At 38.8% G+C, this 24,258-nt stretch overlaps 1 protein-coding gene across 12 annotated transcripts in view; it reads left to right on the forward strand.

The window, feature by feature from the left end:
- Positions 1–24,258, forward strand: part of arvcfb (ARVCF delta catenin family member b) — a 222,298-nt gene that overhangs the window by 192,464 nt on the left and 5,576 nt on the right. For 8 of the 12 annotated variants that reach the window (XM_058070293.2, XM_058070297.2, XM_058070299.2 and 5 more), the window contains 7 exons: positions 15,364–15,491; positions 17,130–17,280; positions 18,726–18,918; positions 19,484–19,595; positions 20,072–20,198; positions 21,129–21,220; positions 23,316–23,428. In XM_058070293.2, coding sequence (XP_057926276.2) covers positions 15,364–15,491; positions 17,130–17,280; positions 18,726–18,918; positions 19,484–19,595; positions 20,072–20,198; positions 21,129–21,220; positions 23,316–23,417 — 905 coding nt within the window. In that variant the 3' untranslated portion in view covers positions 23,418–23,428. The remainder of the gene's footprint in view (positions 1–15,363; positions 15,492–17,129; positions 17,281–18,725; positions 18,919–19,483; positions 19,596–20,071; positions 20,199–21,128; positions 21,221–23,315; positions 23,429–24,258) is intronic. The other 4 variants (XM_058070298.2, XM_078789186.1, XM_058070300.2 and 1 more) reach the window with 3 other exon arrangements.

A 24,258-nucleotide genomic window follows, 5' to 3' on the forward strand; every position in this document is an offset into this window, starting at 1 on the left:
AGGTCCTCATGGTGTCTCGCAAAGTGGACTCGCAGATTTGTCGTGTTTTCTGAATACTTGTCTGCACTTGAATAAATACCATATACAGTCTATGATAAATGCTTAAAAATATCCATATCATACTTTTTAATATCGATACAGTATCGTGGAACGAAGTATTGAGATATATCGCCGTTGTTTGTCACTTCAGTGTTCTCTGTTGTTGAGATTCGATCGGCGGTCCTCAGTTTAGTGTACAACGTATCTCTATATCTCGTCTTTGGAAGGTGTGAGTGTTTAATTTGTGTAGAGGACTGATCAAACAGCCTGAGTTTGAGGTATAACTGTACTTTATGTACTGCATAGTATAATGCTCATTGATATCATCCCACAGGAGATGTCTATTTGCGGAATAATGAACAGACATTATCGTGTCAACTCTTTGTTGCCTCTTGGCTCTGAAAAGTCTGAGGCGCGATTGAATTAAGAAAAATGAACCTCACTTCTGTTATTCCTTTTTGCTGTTGTCACTGCGAATACTTCACTAAAAGGCTCTGTGACACCAATCTGATTCTTCTAATCTTCCCTGCAGTATATCTTAGAAATGCCTGCAGGAAACAAAATAATTCCCCCTGAAGCCACGATGAGCAGTGAGAAAAAAAAATTCTGAGCATAATCTTTTTCAAGATAAAGCATTGTTGTACTGTTAAATGTTGCAATGTCGACTTTTGAGTGGAACAATTGCAGTGGGACCAAAGTTCTTTGTTACTACATCTCTCAAGTTAACTCATGACTCTGCCTTCCAAGTAGCATTCTCACATACCGTAGCTCGGGGGTCTTAAACTCAATTTACCTGGGGGCCACATTTGGCCCGCGGGCCTCGTGTTTGAGACCCCTGCCGTAGCTGATCTACGTTATTATCTGTGTAGACTTTTGCTTATTTTCGGGTCTTGTCGATGTCTTAACTGCTGCAGTGAGCTTCTGTGCATCACTTCACACTAAAGCAGGGGTCTCAAACACGCGGCCCGCGGGCCAGATGTGGCCCGCAGGACACTAGTTTGAGGCCCCCGCCTTGATATGAAAGTTTAATGTTAGTGCGGCCCGCGCAAGTTTGATATGGATGCTGTATGGTATCATGTACCCAGAAAAAATTATTACGTTTGATTAATGTTCATGTTAAAGGTTAAATAACTGTTAATAGTTATCCTCCCTATCCGTGTGGAAGTGGTAAGTTTTTGGCTATTTAAGTTTAAAGGAAATAACTTGAAGGCTACCGTTTAGGTCGCTAGCTCTCTAGTTTGCGAGTTAGCATGTGTCTCAAGACCCTGCAGTTGCGCAATATGTTGTAAATAAAAAGAGTATAAATGTGACTGTAGTCGTGTTTTGTCATGTCTACAGGGGTCTAATAATGCTTTGTTCATTTTAATCTGAAAAAAATAATTTGTCTACCCACCAACTATATGTGGTTTCTTAAGTTTTTATTATTTGCCGTGTTATTATTATTATTATATTTATTTATTACTGATTGATTTTCTTTATTCTTGATTTGTTTATTTATTTTTCATCTTATTTTGTGCAGAAAAATTAAAATGAAGATATTTGAGAACAGTGGAATGTTTTATCAGAGCTTTTCTTGTAGAAAATCGAAACCAAAGCAAAGTTTATTCATTTTTCTGTTTTTAATAAATGCGTTTTTTTTTGAGACCCCTGCACTAAATGCACCAGTCAGGTGATAAAGACACCTCCCCCTCTTTCTCAAGTACTGTTGTCACATTTCATAGCAGGGTGAGACGTAATTACTACTGCTGCCGTCTGAACTCACCTCACATGGACATTTCAAATAATTCTAATTATGCAACTCATTCAATCACAGACATTTTTCAAAAGACATCCGTCACAGTATCGGCCATTTTTGACGATTTGAATACACACAAAATATTGTGTTCTAGAGGTCTACAAACATGGTATCTACCAAAAGAAATGAATATATGATGATTGAAATACTATCATTGTGAGATGGAATATTCGTGTGGGGAAGTATTTACTCGGGAGACCGGTAAATCGTGTACAAAATCACTATAAACACTAAACCGCCTCCTCCAAAACTAAACAGTGTATCGCTTTAAAGATTGATTTTAAGATTTTATTGTTTGTTTTTAAGGCGTTGAATGGGATGGCCCCCAAATACATAAATACGGACCTCATCCAAATTTACTCTCCAGCGCGGTCACTGAGGTCCGAGGGCCAGCTCCAACTTGTGGTGCCCAAGACCGAGCCTTTTCTGTAGTTGGCCCCAAGCTATGGAACTATCTCTCCCCTCCCAAGTAAAAAAGGCCCCCAACATCGAAAGCTTTAAGTCTCGTCTTAAAACCCACTTTTATTCTCTGGCTTTTAACTCGGAGTGAGTCGTATGGTCCTGTGTTTTTTAGTTCTTTCTTTTTATTTGAATTGGTTTTGTTTTTTATACTTTTATTGCTTTGCTTCTTGATTTTAATATTTTAATATCTATTTTACTTCTTTATTTCTTATTTGATCTTTTAGTTTTGGATTAAATTCAATTTGTACCTTTATTTATTGTATTTTATTTTTACTTTTATTTTACTAGTCTGTGCAGCACTTTGGAAACTCTGTTTATAAAATGTGCTATATAAATATAAATTGGATTGGAAACAGGTTAAAATGGCGATAAACGTTTTTAACACACAGAGGACACACTTGTTTAAAATAAAAGTGGCGTTTTGTGTAAACAAAATAATAAACATTTGCATATTCATTGCAGGAATTGCATGGGTGACTACATCTTCCTTAATCACAAGTACATGCAATACAGTTTGTTGAAGATTTTCTAGCAATGTGTGCAGAGGCTGACATGTCATTAGAAATGTTTGTTACCCATAAATAAATGTGCTTTGTAACTTTTTATTTAAGACACAACTGAATTTAAATTATTGCTTTATGTCATCATATCGTGATAAATCCCAAAAATATTGTGATATATGCAAAGTTCCATATCACTCAACTTTACTTGTAAATATGTTGTGGTTCATATTCTGACCCTCCTTCTATGTAGGTCTCACCCAGTGATAGGAGATAGGAGATAATGAGGGATAAAGGAGTGAAAAACAAGTCAAGCGAGGGGCACATTTAAGTGAGACCACCGTGTGTGGTTGGAAATACAAAGAGATTTCTGTAATAATGCTATTCCTGGGTGGCTGCACTCGACATCATTAGTGGAATTAGGTCCTTGCAGATTGGTATTTGTGATGATACATGGCGGCATTTATCTGGCGATGCTTAGAAGAAGGTAATTACTTTTTTCCCCAGAACCGAGGCGACACATAAACTTCACACGACACATGGCATGCAGTAATCAACTGTTTTCAAGTTTTACAAACTTTCATAACCCTCAAACTTCTGTGTCATAATTTAGACCAGCAAAGCCTGCTTTTGTATTTCAACGAGTATAGAAGAGGAACGTACAACTGAGGACAGCTCACTGGCATGCTGACATTATCTATGAACAAGTAACGCGGTTCTCTAACTTATAATAATTAATACAGTTATTTTAAACACGGCAGTGGTTTGGAAGTCCTCGGGAGTGTTTGGGAGTGGGCATGCCTGGAGGCGCGCCCTGGGTAAAATAAATTAAAACAGACCATACAGATTCGGGAACATCTAGAAAGCTTTCTGTGCGAGTTATTTTGTGTACGTGCTCTACAGGAGTCCACAGCTTAATACAAAGGGCCAAAAATTCCATTGATATAACCTCTTTAAATTATCATAAAAAACTATGGTTACCCAATTTCCATCCATGCATTTTCTGTGCTGCTTATCCTCACTAGAGCTACCCAGTTTAATACTTCGGGCGAGAGGCGGTGTACACCCTGGACTGATTCGCCAGCCAATCACAGGGCACATATAGACAAACAACCATTCACACTCACATTCATACCTATGGACAATTTGGAGTCGCCAATTAACCTAGCATGTTTTTGGAATGTGGGAGGAAACCGGAGTACCCGGAGAAAAACCCACGCATGCACGAGGAGAACATGCAAACTCCACACAGAGATGGCCGAGGGTAGAATTGAACCCTGGTCTCCTAGCTGTGAGGTATGCGTGCTAACCACTCGCCCACCGTGCAGCCTTATATACAGCAATGTACATTAATTTTGTTCGGTAATTGAACTGTTACAATGCTAGTAGACCATAGTCCCAAAACCCAAATGCAGGTGGTCCAGATCAGATCAAATCTAAGGCATTGGATTACAAGCAGAGTAAATAGTGTAATATTGGTAGAATACTGTATATTCCAACACCTCTTCAATGTAGGTTTAGTAACTTTGATTTTATATTGTACCTCTGTCAAACGTTATTGTGGCAATAAACCAAAACTGCACTATGACTGGGTGTGCATCTAAAGAGAGAACAGCAGGGATTGTTATCCTCCAACAGTTAATCCGAAGTATATCCATCACTCTTAAATGTGCGTTGGGTTGATGGAACCGGAACACGCAGTAAATGAGGGATGGATGCTGACACCATTCCAGACATAGCAAATCCCTTCACTGTCAGCCACCATCACCGTCTGTATAACGCATTCTGATGCTGGTTCTGTTGAGAGACCGAAGGACCTCCAATTAGGCTGTGGTGTTGGTATGCTTCTAAATCAGGATTCAGAAATGCCAACACATAACCGGATTTGTGTTGATTTTGTAACTCTTGCCATCAGAACTGATAAACTGATACAGATGCATGCATAAGCTTTGTATGTGATTGATCTCAGATCACAGGTCAATCAAGAATCAGAAAATGTATGATATACGGTATCAACCTTGACATGAGACAAGACTCCATCCATCCATTTTTTGTACCGTTTATTCCTTATCCCAGCTGTCTTTAGGCGAGAGGCGGGGTACACCCTGGAATGGTCGCCAGCCAATTACAAGGCACATATAGACAAACAACCATTCACACTCACATTCATACCTATGGACAATTTGGAGTCGCCAATTAACCTAGCATGTTTTTGGAATGTGGGAGGAAACCGGAGTACCCGGAAAATTTGCGCACAAGTGTGTTCACACATAATCTACTAAACCATGTTGGGCACCAAAAAATCCTAACGCATTCCACCGTGAATCCAACATGAAGCAAAGTGACAGATCAGGCATCACAGACATTTCATTTATGCTCTTAATATGTAGGCTTTATGTAACATTACATACAAATTACCAAAAGACCCTATTCGTGTCAGTACCAGATTATTCTAAGTGAGGTCTATGTAAATGTCCATGAACGTACCCTGGACATAATCCCAAACTCCAAGCCTTTCGTATCGTTCAAGTCCTTTGCAGATCTGCCTCAAGAAGGTCGTTATATCTACAGTATCTTCAGTTCCCATTCCAGTCACCGCCATATCTCTATTCCACCCACCCCCATACATATATATATTTATATATATATATATATACACTTTCTCTGCCTCTCGCTGGCTGTCTCTCAATCTCCATCAGACCAGCAGCAGTTCACAGGATTATCTTGGTTATTCCCGGAGGCTGGACACCCAACCTCAAAACCTCAACCCAAAGTGCTGAATACTGAATACAACTCGCTTTGGCTGCAGTTTTCTGCATCAGTCTTTTTTATGATAGCTGATTCTTGTTTCTTCTTCTTTTGAAATGCAACTTTTTGATTGCCATCAGACAATGTCCTCTCTAGCTTATCTCTGGCGCCTCTTGCTTGTGTTTCTTTTTTTGGATGGTGTTTTTCCTGTCTGGGTAATTCTCAAGCACCATGTAATATACCTTATTTATTAAAAGGCAGACTTCTCATCATTGGGAAGCATTTGAGTAGATGTTTATTGGGAAGATTAATTGAACCCAAGTAGTTGCACAATTAATGGCGTGTTACCTGCTGTCCTTTTTTCATTTCATTAGCCACGTATACATGGACCAAAATATTCCAATTCTATTCGGGTTATTTGCTCAACCTTTGTATACACCTCATTCCGAAAGAAAAGTGCCAATCCGAATGAATATATAATGGGATTCCCAGGGGTGGAATATTCCTTTCCCCAATCCGATTGAGGTATCTTGTACCCGCTCAATCGGAAAGTTGTCAGACTGTGTTCTTCTTCGTGGTGTTTTTCTTCTTCTGTTGTTTATTGGCGGTTGGCAAGCAGCTTTGGTGTGCATTAGCGCCATCTGTGGAACAGAATCTAAACCCTTCTATACGCCATTCACAAGTCCACTTTTATTCAAAAAGAAAATACATATCTATATAAAACATGTGCCGAGCTTAATTATAAAATATCAGCAAGATTGAACTTTATCTTTTCCTGTTCCCGGGTGCGTTCTTTCAGCGAATGCTGAGATATGACGTAACACGCAGCTCCAGATGTTCTTCGATTTAAAAAAAAATGGAGGCAAGCAATCGGCACTGGACTGCTAAGGAAAGTTTTTGCTTCAAACTAAATTTCAAGACTGGACGAAGGAAAAACTGGCAATACGGAGTTATTCCAACAAGTGAAAGAAAAAGTCCAGGAAGTCGGTATCACGTGATGTTGGTGTTTACGCTTTACTGGGCATGACCCATTGACTATTCTGGTTGATTATAGCGGCGCATGTAGACACGCCATTGGAATATTCCTTTCTATGTATACCATTGCTTTCGGAAAGGTCATTCGGAAAGAGAAAAACTCCTCATGTAAACATGGCTCGTCAGCCTGTGAGTCCCGATTCATCTCGAGCGACCAGTCTTCAGCCCCTAAAAGCAAACAATGTGACAGCAATTGAAATTGACTAATTCCACAACCAGAACGTTCTATAGTTTCCATTCTATAAAATATCCACTTAGAACAGCAGTTCACTATTGCTGGCTCAGCTGCACAGACTGACTGGTGAATGAAACCATTTGGCAGCAGAGTGGGGTTTCCATAGCAACAGCAGCACTGCCAACATGTACAATATACTTTCAACTCAACAAATTGTCTACTTCAATTGATTGTGCAGTTTTGGCGCTTCTTCTGCAGTTTGTTATGGACAAAGGATATGGAGAGTTCTGGGACACAAGAGGGTGATGGTGGGAGAAAGGAAAACCGAATGTTCCGGACTGTATGTGTTTGATCTGCTGCCAGCAAGTAGTTGCAATGTGTGTGTAAATGTGTGTAGGCTGTAGCATTGGCTGAGGACCACCATATTATTAATTAAGTGAATATCTGTCTGAAAAGTGGTCTCAAAAAGCACCAAAAGTGATTTCCCCCGTTAAAACATAACTTAACAAAGATTAATTGAGATCTATTCGTTTAGGAAAGGTTAGAAAGCCATTTCTAAGGCTTTGGGACTCTAGTGAACCACCGTGAGAGCCATTATCCACAAATGGCGAAAACATGGAACCGTGGTGAGCACAGTGACGACTCATCCAAAACAACATTCAAAGAACTTCAGACCTTACTTGCCTCAGTTAAGGTCAGTGTTCATGACATCGTGTATGGAAGAGTTGCAAGACAAAAACCACTGCTGAACAAAAAGAACATTAAGGCTCATCTCAGTTTTGATCTGAGATCTGAAGACCTTTGGGAAAATACTCGGTGATCTGACTAGACCAGGGGTGGGCAAACTTTTTGACTCGCGGTCCGCATTGATATGACAAAATTTACGGGGGGTGGGGGGGGGCAGACTATATATTTTACACGTAACAGTCCACCTGGTATTATTGTATCTGTAAAATTGTCATGCAATCTGCTATTATTATTTATTATTTTATATTTATATTTAAACATTTTAAAAATAATAAAATATAATAATTACAATAAAATTAAAATAATAATTATTATATTATTATTATGTAAAATATGCAAATATAACAATAATATTATATATAATTAATATAATAATTAGCATTAATATAATAATATAATAATCATAATAGTTCTAATAATAATTATAATAATCTAATAATAATTGTTATTATTATTATGTGCTTGTGTCCCTTTTTTCAGGAGCACTTTGTAAACAACAGACCATGTCAAAAAACGAAATTGATAAAACCATCAAAAGGTTGGCTCAGGCCATGATGCCAGGTTGTATGTTGAGTTTAAATGAAATACTTTGGAAAGATTGGGCGGGCCGTATTCAAACACTTGGCGGGCCGGATGTGGCCCCCGGGCCGTAGTTTGCCCACCCCTGGACTAGACAAAAGTTGTACTTTTTGGAAGGTGTGTCCTCCATTACATCTGGTGTAAAAGCAATGCTACATTTCAGAAGCAGTACATCATACTAATAGTAAAATATGGTGGTGGCAGTGGGACGGTCTGGGGCTGTTTTACTGCTTCAGGACCTGGAAGACTTCCTGTGATCAATGGAACCATGACTTCTACTTTCTACAAAAAAATCCTGAAGGAGAATGTCCGGCCAAGTGTTTGTGACTTCAAGCTGAAACCAACTTGGGTTCTGCAGTAGGACAGTGATTCAAAACAAAGTTCTGACCTGAATCCTATTGAGATGCTATGGTGTTACCTTGAGTGATTCATGCTGGAAAACCCTCCAATTTGGCTGAATTGCAACAATTGTGCAAAGATTAGTGGGCCAAAATTCCTCCACAACGCTGTAAGAGACTATCGCAAACGCTTGATTGAAGTTGTTGCTGCTGAGGGTTAGGGTTAGGCGAAAAGGGAAATCTTCTGTGGTTAAACAGCTTTCCATCGTTACCAACTCCAGGGAAGCAACAAATTAAAAAAAAAACCTTTTGTCTATGGTGATGTTGTTAAATAGATAGCATTGACAAGCAGTATCAGAGCTGTAAACCTGGTAGGAACATGTGTGCATTGCTGGATTTACACAACAATTTGGATACTCTAGTTCCAGACCGCCCTGTCTGATTTCACACTCTAACACAAACCCACAGGATGTAATCAAAGCAAATGCCTTCCTCACTCACAGTGCAACCAAAAATAACATCACAATGTAGCACTGGGTTGTAACTAGACACATGCCTACTAGTGTACAACACTAGTATTAATTTAATTTATTTGCAATTTACCTGGGCTGCACGGTGTTCAAGTGGTTAGCACGCAGACCTCACAGCTAGGAGACCAGGGTTCAATTCCACCCTTGTGGAGTTGGCATGTTCTCCGGGTACTCCGGTTTCCTCCCACATTCCAAAAACATGCTAGGTTAATTGGCGGCTCTAAATTGTCCATAGGTATGAATGTGAGTGTGAATGGTTGTTTGTCTATATGTGCCCTGTGATTGGCTGGCCACCAGTCCAAGGTGTACCCCGCCTCTCGCCCGAAGACAGCTGGGATAGGCTCCAGCACATTGTGAGGAAAAGCGGTAGATAATGAATGAAAGCAATTTACCTATTTTAATTTATATTTTATTTTTATTTATTATGTATTATTTATTTATTTATTTAATTTAAGCAGACGAGCACGCTTCCCTAACAGATCAATAACATCATCATAATACAGTGATCGGTGATCTATGCAATGCCTGGATGAGGTTGTGAAGTTTCACATACAGCATTCACATTCCTCACCCGGTTGTGTTGAAAACGATTATTGCTGTTTGACCAGTATTTTTACACAAGGCACAGATATCATGCATCTAAGTAGCTAATTGTCTAGTTTTTTTTTTTTAATGGGTCAGATCATCTCCTGGTTCTCTGCATAAGAGCCGGCACATCGTGAATTTAAATGAATTACTAGGGTTGTACTGACAGAAGGGTTATTTCTCATCATTTTAATCACAGAGGGTGTTTGGATATTCATTTCAAATTGGTGCCAGTTTACCAGCTTGTTCCAGTGTGTTCCCTTTCCTGCAGGATTTCACTCTGCTATCGGCAAAGAAAAATGAAACATTACCCTTCTTTTCAGCAGCAGTTGGCTCAAAAAAAAGATGGAAGGAAACATTCATTGTTTGGACATTTTTGGTAACACTAGAGGTGGACGCTTGTGGTTAAAAAGCAGGCTTGGAGGAAGTACGATATGTAAGGTTTTGTGTTGCCTCGTTGTCCCCCTTTTGGCACTCTGTCTCATTTCCCCCAACTCTGACTTCCCCTCAACCACCCATCTCACCAGGACGCCTTTGTGGTCTCAAACTGATGGGCAGCAGTACAAGAGACAGGCACAACCACCTTCTGCTTCCATTTGTCAGCATCCAGTAAACTAAGGCCAAGTGCAGCATAGATATGCTAATGTTCCATGCCCCGAGGCTACCCATAAAGGTGCCAATCTACAGTGCAGTCCAAATGGGTACCACGGGAGATAATGAAGCTTTGACTCCTGGGGGTGCCTTTGCAGTAAGGCAGTGCACAGTTTTTGGGCGCACTTGGTATTTATTATTCAGAAGGTTGTACTTAGATACTGTATGCAATGGAAGGCTCCATCACATACCCTCCCTCAGGTTTAAGTAAGGCCTGTTTCTGCACTTTAGATGTCTGTCCGTTTTCAAGATACTTATCCGATTTAGGGGTTGTAGGTAGAGATGTCTGATAATATAAGGGATCATATCGATGTCCGTTTTTCTGCCGATAATGATATTGTCATCAAACTATACAGTGTTCCACAAAGCAGTCAGTTTGGTATTATTCCCAGGTTTCGCCTTATAGAATATAAATATACAATTTGCTACGACTCTTAAGTATTACGGTTTGCTCTTTGTGTGTAATGCAGCTCCACCTAAATAGTAGCACAGACTACTAATGAGACACAGGAACTGCCGCACGCGCTTTCCAGTGACTGCAAAGCAGCTGCACATCAAAACAGGAAACGGAAAACCAAAATAAGAGTACAAAAAAGAAACAACATGAAAGCTAAGGAAAACGAAAACTTATCATTATCAACCTGTCATTTGGACTTATTACGTCGTGTTTATTTGTGAAATGCATCCTTTAGAAGGATGGAGGGTAATGTGTTCATTACATGACATTAGTTGGAGGATTGACGCAATCAGAGCTGGACTTCTAAGACATTTGGTAATGGTAATGGTAATGGTTTTATTTCATTTGAACATGCATCAGATTATAATTAAGTGCATCCCATAATCAGTTCACAGTTCCACATGTCCAAAAGGAGTAGGAAGAAGCAAAGCTTATTGAATCCTACCCCTCCATCTGGTACTTTTACAATCAGTAACTGTTACATTTGTTCACTTCCTGCTTTCCTAATATAGTTTAAGGTTTTTTTTGTTGTTGTTTTTTAATTTTTTTGTCAAGTACGAGGTGATATGACCATCCAATGCCATAATGGGTACCATAGTAAGTGTCAATATAGTGATATATATAGCACATCATGACTGGTTCAAGACTCTTCATCCTTGTATTTAGCAAACATCAACTGCTTGTATTGTTTCTTGAATTGGCTCATCGTTGTGCATTGTTTGAGTTCCTTACTCAATCCATTCCATAGTTTGATTCCACATACTGAAATGCTATGGCTTTTTAACGTAGTCCTAGCATATAAGTGTTTCAAATGTAGTTCTTCCCTGAGATCATATTTCTCCTCTCTTGTAGAGAAGTATTGGATGACATTTTTAGGTAATTGGTCATTTTTAGCTTTATGCATTATTTTAGCTGTTTGAAGATGAACTATATCATAAGTTGAAGTATTTGTGATTTTAGAAATAAGGAGTTAGTATGTTCTCTGTAGGCGGCATTATGAATTATCCTTACTGACCTTTTTTGCAGTACATTTAGCGAGTGAAGATTGCTTTTATAGTTATTACCCTATATTTAGAAATAACCTTTCACCTTTCATCTGAGCAGGATCCTTCAGTTCATGCTCAGGGACTAAGTGGAACAACTCTAGTGTAACTAGATGCTATAAATAGCACATTTCAAAGGGGGTTTAATAAGAATGCCACCAGAAAAAGCCCTCTTTTCCACCTAACTTTAAAATCTGTGTAATGAAGAGAATGAATTATATTTAAGATTATAAAACCATTATAAAGTAACATTATAATGTTCCTAACTTTCATACAACTATAAAATAGGTAAAACAACCCTACACATCTTGCCAGTTTATTTGGTTTTGTTACATGGCTCTCCCGCTCATTCCTTATTTAATGAATCTAAGCATTATTTAACTAGCAGCACTTGTAATGATAAGTTGTGGCCTCTCCGTGGCTCTGCTTTTCAAGAGTCTTCATTAGTTCCCCATGTGGCTGCATATATTTGAATAAAGACACATGAAAGGGAGCTAGTGGGGCCAAATGTGCGTAAGATGCAAATGTGGAATGACAGACACCTGGGAATTGCACATTGCAAGACTACATAAATAAAGTGTTTGTGGTCAGCGCTGTTCATCATCAGGCTGCAAGTTTTTACTCTGTCATGGATATTTTTCTTCTACCAAAATAGGAATTCCTGCAAGACAAAAACACGTATATTGTTTGAGTTACCTATATAAATAACTGACTCCAAAGGTCAGATCTGTTTCAAGACGGGGGATTATTTTATGTTCTGTTTGTTTTCTGTATCTCCATCTCTATCCCTGACACATTTCTCACCTGTCGTTTTTCAAAAAAAAAAAACTACTGCATAGAGGCTTGTAGTACTTTGATTGATGATCGTAGGTGTTTGACAAGCCAGGGCTTGATGTGCTTGTGGCTATGTGTGTGTTAGCATTAACATTAACAGAGAGTTAACAGGAGTCACCAATCAATTAACCCATTACCATCTACTAGCCTGATTTAGTGCTCTCTACCCTACCCTTCATTGCAGTCAAACAACTTTAACCATTATTGCTGCAACTTTTTGCAGTGGATCATCATGTATACGTATATACATATATATTTAAATATGCCCTTATGTTATTTTTATAAAACTAAGTATTTAACCAGTATTTAATCATGTAAATATCAATGTTTAATATAGAGGGCTGTCAATCGATTAAAACATTTCATCCCGATTAATCACATTTTGTCGATAGTTAACTCACAATTAATCGCAGAGAGACTCTATAATAAGTAGGGGAAATCTCTTTGTGGTAAACAGTGCTATGTACAACTTCAACGATAATTACATCAAATTTTATGTAAAAGGATATCAATTTCGGAACTAGAGGCCTTACTCACAATTAATCGCATTTAATCGCAGAGAGACTCTATAACAAGTAGGGGAAATTTCTTTGTGGTAAACACTGCTATGTACAACTACAACGATAATGACATAAAATTTTATGTAAAAGGATATCAATTTCGAAACTAGGGGCCTTACTCACAATTAATCGCAGTTAATCGCAGAGAGACTCTATAACAAGTAGGGGAAATTTCTTTGTGGTAAACAGTGCTATGTACAACTACAACGATAATGACATAAAATTTTATGTAAAAGGATATCAATTTCGAAACTAGGGGCCTTACTCACAATTAATCGCAGTTAATCGCAGAGAGACTATAACAAGTAGGGGAAATTTCTTTGTGGTAAACAGTGCTATGTACAACTACAACGATAATGACATCAAATTTTATGTAAAAGGATATCAATTTCGGAACTAGAGGCCTTACTTCAAACAATCAGTCAGCAAGCATATTTTTGTATTACTATTTTTATTTATTATTAGCATATTAGATCTTAAACTCGCCCACAAATGTTCAGCAAACACAAGATGTGAGCGAGTGAGACCTCTCACACTAACATGTTTTTGATGACAGTGTCAGTGTTTCAAAATATTAATTAATAATTTGTTTATTTATGATACTGGTTTTAAATTCTAAATGTTCGTAAAAAAGCCTATTTAGGAACATTCAGAAAGGATTATTATTAAAGATTTACTGTTATTTATTATTTACTATTACTATTATTATTAAAGATTCAATACACCTATCCTTTATTAAATGTGCAAATGAAAATACTTAAAACACCGGGCAATAGTCCTAAAACACGTCATCAAAATTGCAAACTCAATGTCATTGCATTTCTATTTTAAAACACATTAAAACAAATAGAAATTAATAGTTTTATTACAGTAAATATTATTTTATTACTGTACTGTAACTTAATTACAAATCCCAGTAAAGATGTTGACTGTTTAATGCGAGTTGCAATTTCTCCTACTTTTTTGATGGTCGTTTGACGGCCACCATCAACTGATGCCCAGAAGGCTGTATGGATGTATTTTCCCCATTTTTCTTGATAATACTGATACTATGTTGGAATTCATAAAGGTAAGATTTGATGACTTTGAGTGCTAATGTGCATCATTGTGGTAGTTCGATGCTAAATCGCTAAAGCTAGCACACTGGACATCATTCACGGTCATCACATTGACAGCGTCCATCAATAGCAGCTGTAACTCCAATTTTAGCTGGCAGTTCAATGCAAACATCAACAGAGAGATGTAAAAATGTTACACTAACACTGGTTAGTTGAGCCAGTCTTATGCCAAGGTAGTACTGTATATTACAATATATAGGCCATGTAATCCGTGATAAGTCAAACACAGCGACAGTAGATACAAATAACTTTTGTCTTGCTACTAGAGCCATCTGCCAGAATGTTGAAGATAACTTTACCAATCTAAATACTCTTTTCTTGTGGCCGAGGGTCAAACAGGAGGATCTCATGTTAATTGCACGTCAAAAAAATTAAAAAATTGCTTAACTTTCATTAACCCGTCACTAACTTGACGAATTTGACAGCCCTAGTAATATAACAATGCTGCCTGTACAAACACCAGAGCAAGGGGCCACACTCACTGGTTTGTGGCCAACACATACTGTATCTGTTTGCTCCTAATTTAGTATCTGTCACTATTGCGAACACACTGTAGTAAGTACAAGTAATGATAATAGTATAATGTTTGCATTGGAACAATTTAAAGGTAACCTGTAATGTACAAATACTATGTTCCTGTCTGTTAAATTCAGATGTTTTTTTAGTCCTGAAGTTTCCTGTCATTAATAATGCAAGCTTCTCTCCAGTCACACTAACCGTTCAAAATGACCTTGACAGAACAACTGAAGCTCTCCAAGATTTGCACCCATCATGGGACGTCTTTGTGTCTTGTCTGATCACTTCCAGAATGACTACATTTCTGTTAAAGCTTTGAGAGTCCACGGCTGTGTCTGCTGTGTTTAATAGCTGATAATGTAATGATGTTTCCATCAGAGGGAAGCCTAATGATTGGCTGGTGGTGGACGTGCAATGTGGGAGCCAGATAAACGCCCCCCCCCCCCCTCAAATACTGGGATTGGCCAATCAATAATATCTCCTTCTTGTGTCCTCCTCGTTTGTCCTTTGAAAGTATTTCTAGTCATTATGCTTTAGTACTGTAGTTAGACGGGATATTCATGGCTTTATTCCACAATCACTGAATGATAATTACCAATGTCATTTATGTGAAATACTGCATCTTAATTATCCGTGTGTGTTTTTGTACAGGTTTTGAGCTGCTGTATCAGCCAGAGGTAGTGAGACTCTACCTGTCTCTGCTGACAGAGAGTCAAAACTACAACACCCTAGAGGCCGCTGCTGGAGCTCTGCAGAACCTTGGTGCCGGACAGTGGACTGTAAGTGTCATACATTAAATCCATCTCTAATTATGCTATGGTAAAAAAAAAAAAAAAAAAAGCCTGATAGATTTGAGTATGATATACAATAAATAAAGACGTGTATTCCAATTAAAGCGTCAGGGATACTGCTGAGAGGCTAACATGCAGGCAGCAGTGACTTCTAAAAAGACAACTAGATGGGCTGTCCTATTTTATACAGTCTATGTATTCTCTGTAGTGAGCATCAGCATCAGGGACAGTGTTTTAGTTTGCATCCCTGTGTGAATACACCTTTCAGGCAGATGAAATCAGTCGTCAGCAGGCCCCCCCTGGCTACTTGGGTAGAATCACATGAGTGGTTCATTCCCTCCCTCCCTCCCTCCCTTGTCACATTTTACACTCTCAATAATTCAGCTGGAGTGATTTCCAGCAAAGGTGGCCATTTTAGAACAAATCCTTTTCGCCTATGATACATGTTCTTCCCGTGGAAGCCGATCAGAAGGTCCCACGGCCAGACTCAGGAGATGGTAGAGCTGCTTATACATTTGTCACATCTGGCTGCTGGACTAAGCCATTGCTCCCTGCATGAGCTTGGCTCTTTGTCAAACCGTGCTCATCTTACTGCTGGGATGTTGTCCATTTGCAAGGCTTACTACTGCCATCTTGTGTCTTTTCACGTCCACTGATTTTCTAAATCAGGGGTCTCAAACTCAATTTACTTGGGGGCCACTGGAGCTCGGGTCTGGGTCGCATCAGGTTTTCCAAAAAAAAAAAAAAAAACGCATTTATTAAAAACAATTTTTTTTTAAAAACTTCGCTTTGGTTCCAATTTTCTACAAGAAAAGCTCTGATAAAACAATCCACTGTTCTCAAATATCTTACTTTTTATTTTTCTACACAAAATAAGATGAAAAATAAACATATCAAGAATAAAGAAAATTAATCAATCAGTAATAAATAAATAAATATAATAATAATAATAAAACAGCAAATAATAAAAACTTAAGAAACCATATATAGTTGGTGGGTAGACAAATTATTTTTTTCAGATTAAAATGAACAAAGCATTATTAGAGCCCTGTAGACATGACAAAACACGACTATAGTCACATTTATACTCTTTTTATTTACAACATATTGCGCAACTGCAGGGTCTTGAGACACATGCTAACTCGCAAACTAGAGAGCTAGCGACCTAAACGGTAGCCTTCAAGTTATTTTCTTTAAACTTAAATAACCAAAAACTTACCACTTCCACACGGATAGGGAGGATAACTATTAACAGTTATTTAACCTTTAACATGAACATTAATCAAACGTAATAATTTTTTTTGGGTACATGATACCATACAGCATCCATATCAAACTTGCGTGGGCCGCACTAACATTAAACTTTCATATCAAGGCGGGGGCCTCAAACTAGTGTCATGTGGGCCACATTTGGCCCGCGGGGCCGCGTGTTTGAGACCCCTGTTCTAAATCAAGACACATATCACTTTTTGTTTCCTACACAATATAATTACTATTAAAATGTAATGACCCTATTTGAGTTTTCAAAGAAAATGGTTTGGATGTTTGTGACTTTCTGGCATACCATTAAATGGAATGTTCAAATTATAAAAGGCACTCACACATGACACCCTGTCTACCTTTCAGTGGTCTAACTACATTCGTGCCACCGTGCGTAAGGAGAAAGGGCTCCCCATCCTGGTGGAGCTGTTGCGATCTGACTCCGACAAGGTGGTCCGAGCTGTGGCCATCGCCCTTCGCAACCTCTCCATTGATCGTCGCAACAAGGACTTAATTGGTAAACATGTGCCATTCCGCACATGCACTCTTAATACAGTTTATTCAGCTGCATGAGTGTTTGGCTATTATTCTGCTTCTTGTGCCGCCTGTTTGCCATGTAATGATCAGTTTCATGCAAATTGCAGTGCTTAAAGTATTCCGGCACTGTGTCAGATCCTACGTTGGCAACCATAGCCAAGGGTACACATACAGTAATGGTTAGCGACATGTGTTGCTGCGCAACAAAATCAAATCCAGACTGAAGTGTAAATGGAATAAACACATTACAATTCATTCTGTACCATTTTGCAATGCAAATCCACAAGTGACAGGTGACAAGTGGTAACAACACATACTGTAACACAATGACGAACCTTGTCCAACCAATAGGAGCCTGTTTGCACTTCCGTACTTACACAGTCAATATATGTGGGAACAGAAGAACCAGAGTTGAATAGTTGAGATTTTTTTCATTGTTGAATGAGAAAGGGCTGCTTTTCTGAGTGAAAAGTGAGTGGACTAATGAGTGACTTTGCTGTGCATTCAGAAACAAACATAACAAAAATGTTCCACTGCATCCAACGGTTGTTTTCTTCTGTTGAGACTTTTTATTTAGACAAAAGTGAAAGGAAAGGTATACAAAACTGTGGTGAGACCAGCCATGTTGTTTGGTCTAGAGAGAAAAAGACAGGAAGCAAAACTGGAGGTAGCACAGATGAGGATGCTGAGGTTCTCATTGGGAGTGACCAGGATGGATAGGATCAGGAAGGAGTACATCAGAGGAACATTACATGTTAGAGGCCTTGGAGATAAAGTCAGAGAGGCAGAGAGAAGGATTCTGCGTTTAGAGCTGCCAGGTAGGAGGGCGTAGAGGAAGACCTGAAGAGGAGGTTTATGGATGTAGTGAAGGAGGACATGAGGGTAGTTGGTGTGAGAGAGACAGATGCAGAAGACAGGGTTGGATGGAGGATGGATGCTGCAGAGGCAGCTGCAAAACAGAAAGGAAATAAAAATATGCTTAATTAACTAAATGAATGGTAAAAAAGAAAATAAATGGAAAACATTGTTCACCTCCTCGACATTTTTGGAGACACAATCATATGCTTTCTCAAGGAGAAAGGGGAAAACTAAACTTAAAAAACTTAAGCAGGAGAACAATGCTAAAAACCCACAATATGTGGAATCAACTTATGGAATGGATTGAGTAAGAAACTCAAACAACGCACTAAGATGAGTGATTTCCAAAAACAATAAACCACTTGATGTTTGCAAAATACTTATGTTTATTGTGTTTGTTTCTATGTTTATCAATCACCACTTTTCTGTATCAAAACAATGATATATTTAACTCAGGAAGTGAAGCAACAAATGTGAATGAGGAACCACATGTCTACACACTGAAACTATTTATATACATAGGTATTCTTAATATTAATTCCCTTTTGTTGTTGTTTTGGTTAATAGGAAGCTATGCCATGCGGGACTTGGTCAGTAACTTGCCTAGTGGACAGCAGCGACCAGCCAAGAACTTGGAAGAGGACACTGTGGTCGCCATCCTCAACACCATCCATGAGATTGTCACAGACAGCTCCGAAAACGCTCGCTCTCTCATCCAGGCGCAAGCCATCGAGAAGCTGGTGGCCATCAACAGGACCAGGTACCACTTATATTTCTTTCTGCGCCATGAGCTCAGTCAGTTAACAAGGTGAAATAAGACGACTATGATGTGTTCACTCTACAGTTGCTCTTTGTCTTCTTATAATAAGTCTGTTGTATAGAGTGTCGAGTCACCAGAAGGATCTCATTCGCATGGTATTTTTATTCAATTAACAGCATGGTCCTTTCTATTCATTGGAGATATTGATTTTATTTCAAAAGGCCAAGCATTACTCTCTCTTTCTCTCTCTCTCTGGCTTGAACACTCAGCAGGAGTTATCCATTTATCCATCTAATAAATATCCAATAACAGTGACTGTTTTAGTTATTAGATTAGATTTAGCTGCAGAACCCTCTTCATTTGCTATTGTTCAATCTGGACACAATTCAGGTTTAAGACCTAAAAATGCCTCACACACTTATTAAACACAATTACAGTATAAAATGTATGAGCACACCACTAATTAATTATCTGAGGCTTTTTATCTGAAGATTTGGATGCACACTATATTATATTATTTATTGTTCTTCTACCATGTTACCATTTTTTTTTTTTGGACCTGCAGCCAGTCGCCCAGAGAAACGAAGACAGCATCCCATGTGCTGCAGACTGTGTGGAGTTATAAGGATCTAAGGAACGCCTTGACAAAGGACGGCTGGAATAAGAGTCATTTCCAGGTACTGGATAAGTCAGTGGATATCATTCTTCAGATTTATATTACCGCAAAAAAATTGATGACCTACAAGGTTCCAATGTTATTCTAAATTAGCAAAACAGACCCCTTTAAACGTACTTTACTCGGTTAAAAAGATGTTAATTTAATAATGTGTATTATTTACAGGTAGAACTGCATTGCTTCATTATGATGAGCGTTGTAATAATTTCTTATTTATTTACTCTTATTTGGGCCAATAAGAGTGACTTGATAAAAAATACAAAACAACTATTAAAAAAATAGTATACTGTTCTAGTACCGTATCTCTTCAGATGTGTTTGGTGAGTGCGAAACATAAATGGCTTCAGGCTGAGAGAGTTTCCATAATTTTATGACTCCCACAGGAACATTACGGCTTTACTTTAACAGCGTTTAATGTCTATAAAATGTGTTGTAATGATTAAATATGTTTTCACTGGAACAACAATTCTCTCTCAGCCCACAGTGACGGCAACGCCTAAAGGAACCAAGAATGGCAAGCCGGGTTACGATGACACAACACTGCCACTGATGGAGAAGAACCAAGGTCCACCTCAACATACTTGGATCTATTTGGCAGAAAGAGGCAATGAGCAATTCAAGGCTTCTTGCACAAAAATGAATTGCCATTATTAACCACACAAAAATAATCTGCATGACAAATTGGAATGAATTAAGTCCACACGGGGGTCTAAATTCTAATTTGAAGCTTAAATTTGCCACTGTTTATTGTTGCTCTATTCAGAGCAAATCCTATTAAGAGACTAAAGCTGACAAAGTGGGTGTGACTTTTTGTTTCATCGATCCATTTTCTATACCGCTTTTCCTCATGAGGGTCGCGGGGCATGCTGGAGCCTATCCCAGCTGTCTTCTTCATATGAATGGGACTGCATGTTTGTCCCGAAGCAAGAAGTTGAGCACCTTCCAGAACCCCTCTTTAGCATCTACCGTAATTATGATTTTGAATGAACACCGACCCGAGTTCAATTCCACCCTTCCACTCTCCGGATACATTCCAAAAACATGCTAGGTTAATTAGCCACTTCAAATTGTCCATAGGTATGAATGTGAGTGTGAATGGTTGTTTGTCTATATGTGCCGTGATTGGCTGGCGACCAGTCCAGGGTGTACCCCACCTCTCACCCGAAGACAGCTGGGATAGGCTCCAGCACCCCCGCGACCCTTGTGAGGATAAGCTGTAGAAAATGAATGAATGAAAGAAAGCTTGTAATGCTTTATTCTGCATCTCATACCCCAATATATCAAGTCTCCTTTCTTGATATATGATATTACTCTTGTTCAGAGTTTCTCCCCGACTGAAAAATGTAGGGACAAAAATGAGTGGTGGTAAAATTTCACATTTAGCATTCAAAGACCAGAAGATCACAGGAAACGTGTGATCATTCTGTGTCTACGCCAACATAATTTAAGGAAATCCTTAATGAAATAGCAATTGAGTTTGGAAATGGTGTGTACCGTATATATCACATGTCTGCTGTGTCTCTGACCTCATTAGATGGTTACTCCACCATTGACCAGAGGGACAAAGACTGCAAATACAAGACAGGGGACAGTTCAGTGGACCTGACAGAACGGGAGCCATTAAAGGTACAAGCAGAACTTGATTTTCAATAGGATTAGGGCATAGAAGATATAAATATTCTATCTCCAACTCACTTTCCTTTCTTCCTCTCCAATTTTTTTCTGAGGTGGTCTTCAGTAGAAACTTTTACACTTTAAACGTGATTGGAATTTGTCGTCGGGTTGTAGCTCAGGGCCGTGAATACCCTTAGATCTGTGAGCCACTCTATAATGAAGTGGAAGCTTTTGCAGTCACATTGATTAAAATAAAAACACTTCTCATGGAAACCGCACATGCCTTGCCAATGAGAAGACAGACACTTTATCATACGCTCGCCTCACGATGATACCGGCTTCACACTATTGCCAAATGATATTAATATCGCAGCTGACTGTTAATTTGCCATTAAAGTGGTAGTGCAGAAGACTCTAGTGCAGACGTGACGTCAAGTATCCTGATGGAAATCATCCATCCATCCATCTTTTTTCCACTTATCTGAGGTTAGTTTGCAGGGATAGTAGCTTCGGATGAGAAGCCCAGACTTCCCTCTCCTTGGCTGCTTTCTTCAGCTCTTCTGTGAGGATCCGGAGGCGTTCCCAGGACAGTTGAGAGACAGAGCCTCTCCAACATGTCCTGGGTCTTCCCCGAGGCTTCCTCCCGGTTGGGCGTGCTGTGAAAACCTCCCTAGAGCAGCAGCTGTACTCCAAGTCTCTGCTGGATGACAGCGCCACCCTATGGAGGAAAGTCATTTTAGTCGCTTGTACCTGCAATCAGTCAGTACCCAGACCTCACGACCAACTTCACTTTATCGGTCTGAAAATTATTTGATTGGATTTGATTAGATAGAAATGTATTTACCCCCTGAGTGTGTGCCCTCAGGGAAATTAAGGTTCCAGTGGCAATAGTGGCACAGCACACTGAGTAAACAGGTAATTTACTAGACATTGTGATGGTGTTCCGAGATATTTATCTCATGTAAAATATGTGCTTTAGTGAAATAAAAGTTGGGAAACACTGCTAGTGTTAGATGCATGAGTTAGAGGTGTATTGTTACTTTTAGACTGGTGGCCATTGATCACGTGGCACATATAGACAAACAACCACACTGATAAGCAATTTTGAGTCTCTAATTAACCAGGCAGCCACAGTACCAAGAGAAAACCCAGAACTAATTGAATACTACTGCAGTTTAAATGTAAAGTGCTAAGTTTTTTTTTTTTTACTTCCTTATTTAAATTCATGTTAGGGCTCAGTGATAGTTGGTTCCAGTTATTCTTTGCCCAGCTCCTAAATGAAAGGCTGCAGGAATAATCATCATGATTGGCAGTGAACAGCCTTTCAGTGTTTGTGCTTTATGAAGCTTTCTTGTCAAAATAAGTGGTAACTGAAACATACAGAAAAAATAAAATAAAATTCCAATACCGCTCATGTAGCAGGCTAAACACACACCAGCTAACAGTTAGCTAACACACGTACACGAACTGCAAATGCAAACTAGCAGTAGCATGAAGTTAGCGAACTTGACAAAACAAGTGCAACTTTTGAAATAGAAAATGCATCTATGTAAGTGCTTTATACACCAATATACTTACAAAGACGATAATTTCCCAAGAAAAAAGCGTTTAGAGCAACTTTCAGCGTGTTTGTTTCTGCCGTGAGGCCGGACTGCTTTTCACCGAGAGAAAACCACAAAGCTTGTCTACATTCGAGAGCACTCACTCTCTAGTGGCCCAAAACGATACTTTCTAGAGAAGATGTCTCACTCTGTAAACTTTTTAACCTTAGCGTTTTTAACAATATTTATTAGAACTTTTAGCTATTTATTACTTTCATTTTAACTAACTTATGAAACGTATAAATTATTAATGTCAGCCTTACTCTAAGTATGTCTTCAAAGTCTGCCATCTGTACCTCTCGAAGGTTTTGCCAAATTATTACATAACTTGTAGCAGTGTCTCCTTCTTTTGCATGTTGCTTTGACTTCTTTCCCTTGATAACTTGCTGACGGCAGGAAATTAACACTGGCTTTTCTGTCTTGGGTGCATGTGTATGTCTAATGTATTGATCTCTTTTTGTTTTGCTTTGTGTTTTTTTTTTTAACCCACCCTTCTGTGGTCACAGAATGACACAAGTAAGAAACACTATATCAGAAGTAACAGGCCTGCGGTCAGTCTGGTGGACGCTTGTGATGTTAAGCCCCAGCCTGTTGATTCCTGGGTCTAAATGCATGCATGGTAGGTCTGAAAAGGAAAATCACCAAAATAACCATCCTCACCCTTACGTTGGACCGTAGCACCCTGTTTCCATTCCTTCTTTGTCCTTTGATAGCATCTAGTTTCATCTAACGTCCACGTAATGCATCATCATCATCTGTCACCGTGCACCTGCAACAGAGAAGTAGAGATGTCACCTGGTTCCACTGTGTGCTCACGTCTCACTCCTTTTCCTCACGGAAATAGATGTTGAAAAAGTTTTTCACATAATACGACTGTCCCCTCCCCTAACCAATTAGTCTATTAATGGAATCAAGCATTGACTAAGAATATAAATATGAGTTGTTGCACTTTCCTACATGCATTATTTTGTCACAACTTCAATTTAAAGGGGCATCCAACAAGCTTTTGACTGTGATTCAATTCAGTTCCATCTGCCTGATTAAAATTCTGATTAAGCTCCACACACATGCAGCCTCCCCTTGACTGCTTATGCTGAAATTGGTGGCAAATGATGAACGGGTCATTTATCAGTACTCCATTTGGATGATCAAAACAACATGATAGAAAAAGGTATGTACAGTACACATTCCAATATATTACATATTACAAATATACCACATAAGGTCGCCAGAAATGTTTCAATATTGAACAAAGCAAAATTTGAAATCACTCCACACTCTTTATTGCGCTCTGGTTCCACCATATCTTACTTATTGTGTGGAAATATGGGCTAATAACTATAAAAGCAATCTTCACTCGTTAAATGTACTGCAAAAAAGGTCAGTAAGGATAATTCATAATGCCGCCTACAGAGAACATACTAACTCCTTATTTCTAAAATCAAAAAT

The sequence above is a fragment of the Doryrhamphus excisus genome, linkage group LG3 (genome assembly GCF_037039965.1).
Source record: "Doryrhamphus excisus strain RoL-2023G ecotype Guam linkage group LG3, RoL_Dexc_Guam_v1.1, whole genome shotgun sequence".
Taxonomy (NCBI): Eukaryota; Metazoa; Chordata; class Actinopteri; order Syngnathiformes; family Syngnathidae; genus Doryrhamphus; species Doryrhamphus excisus.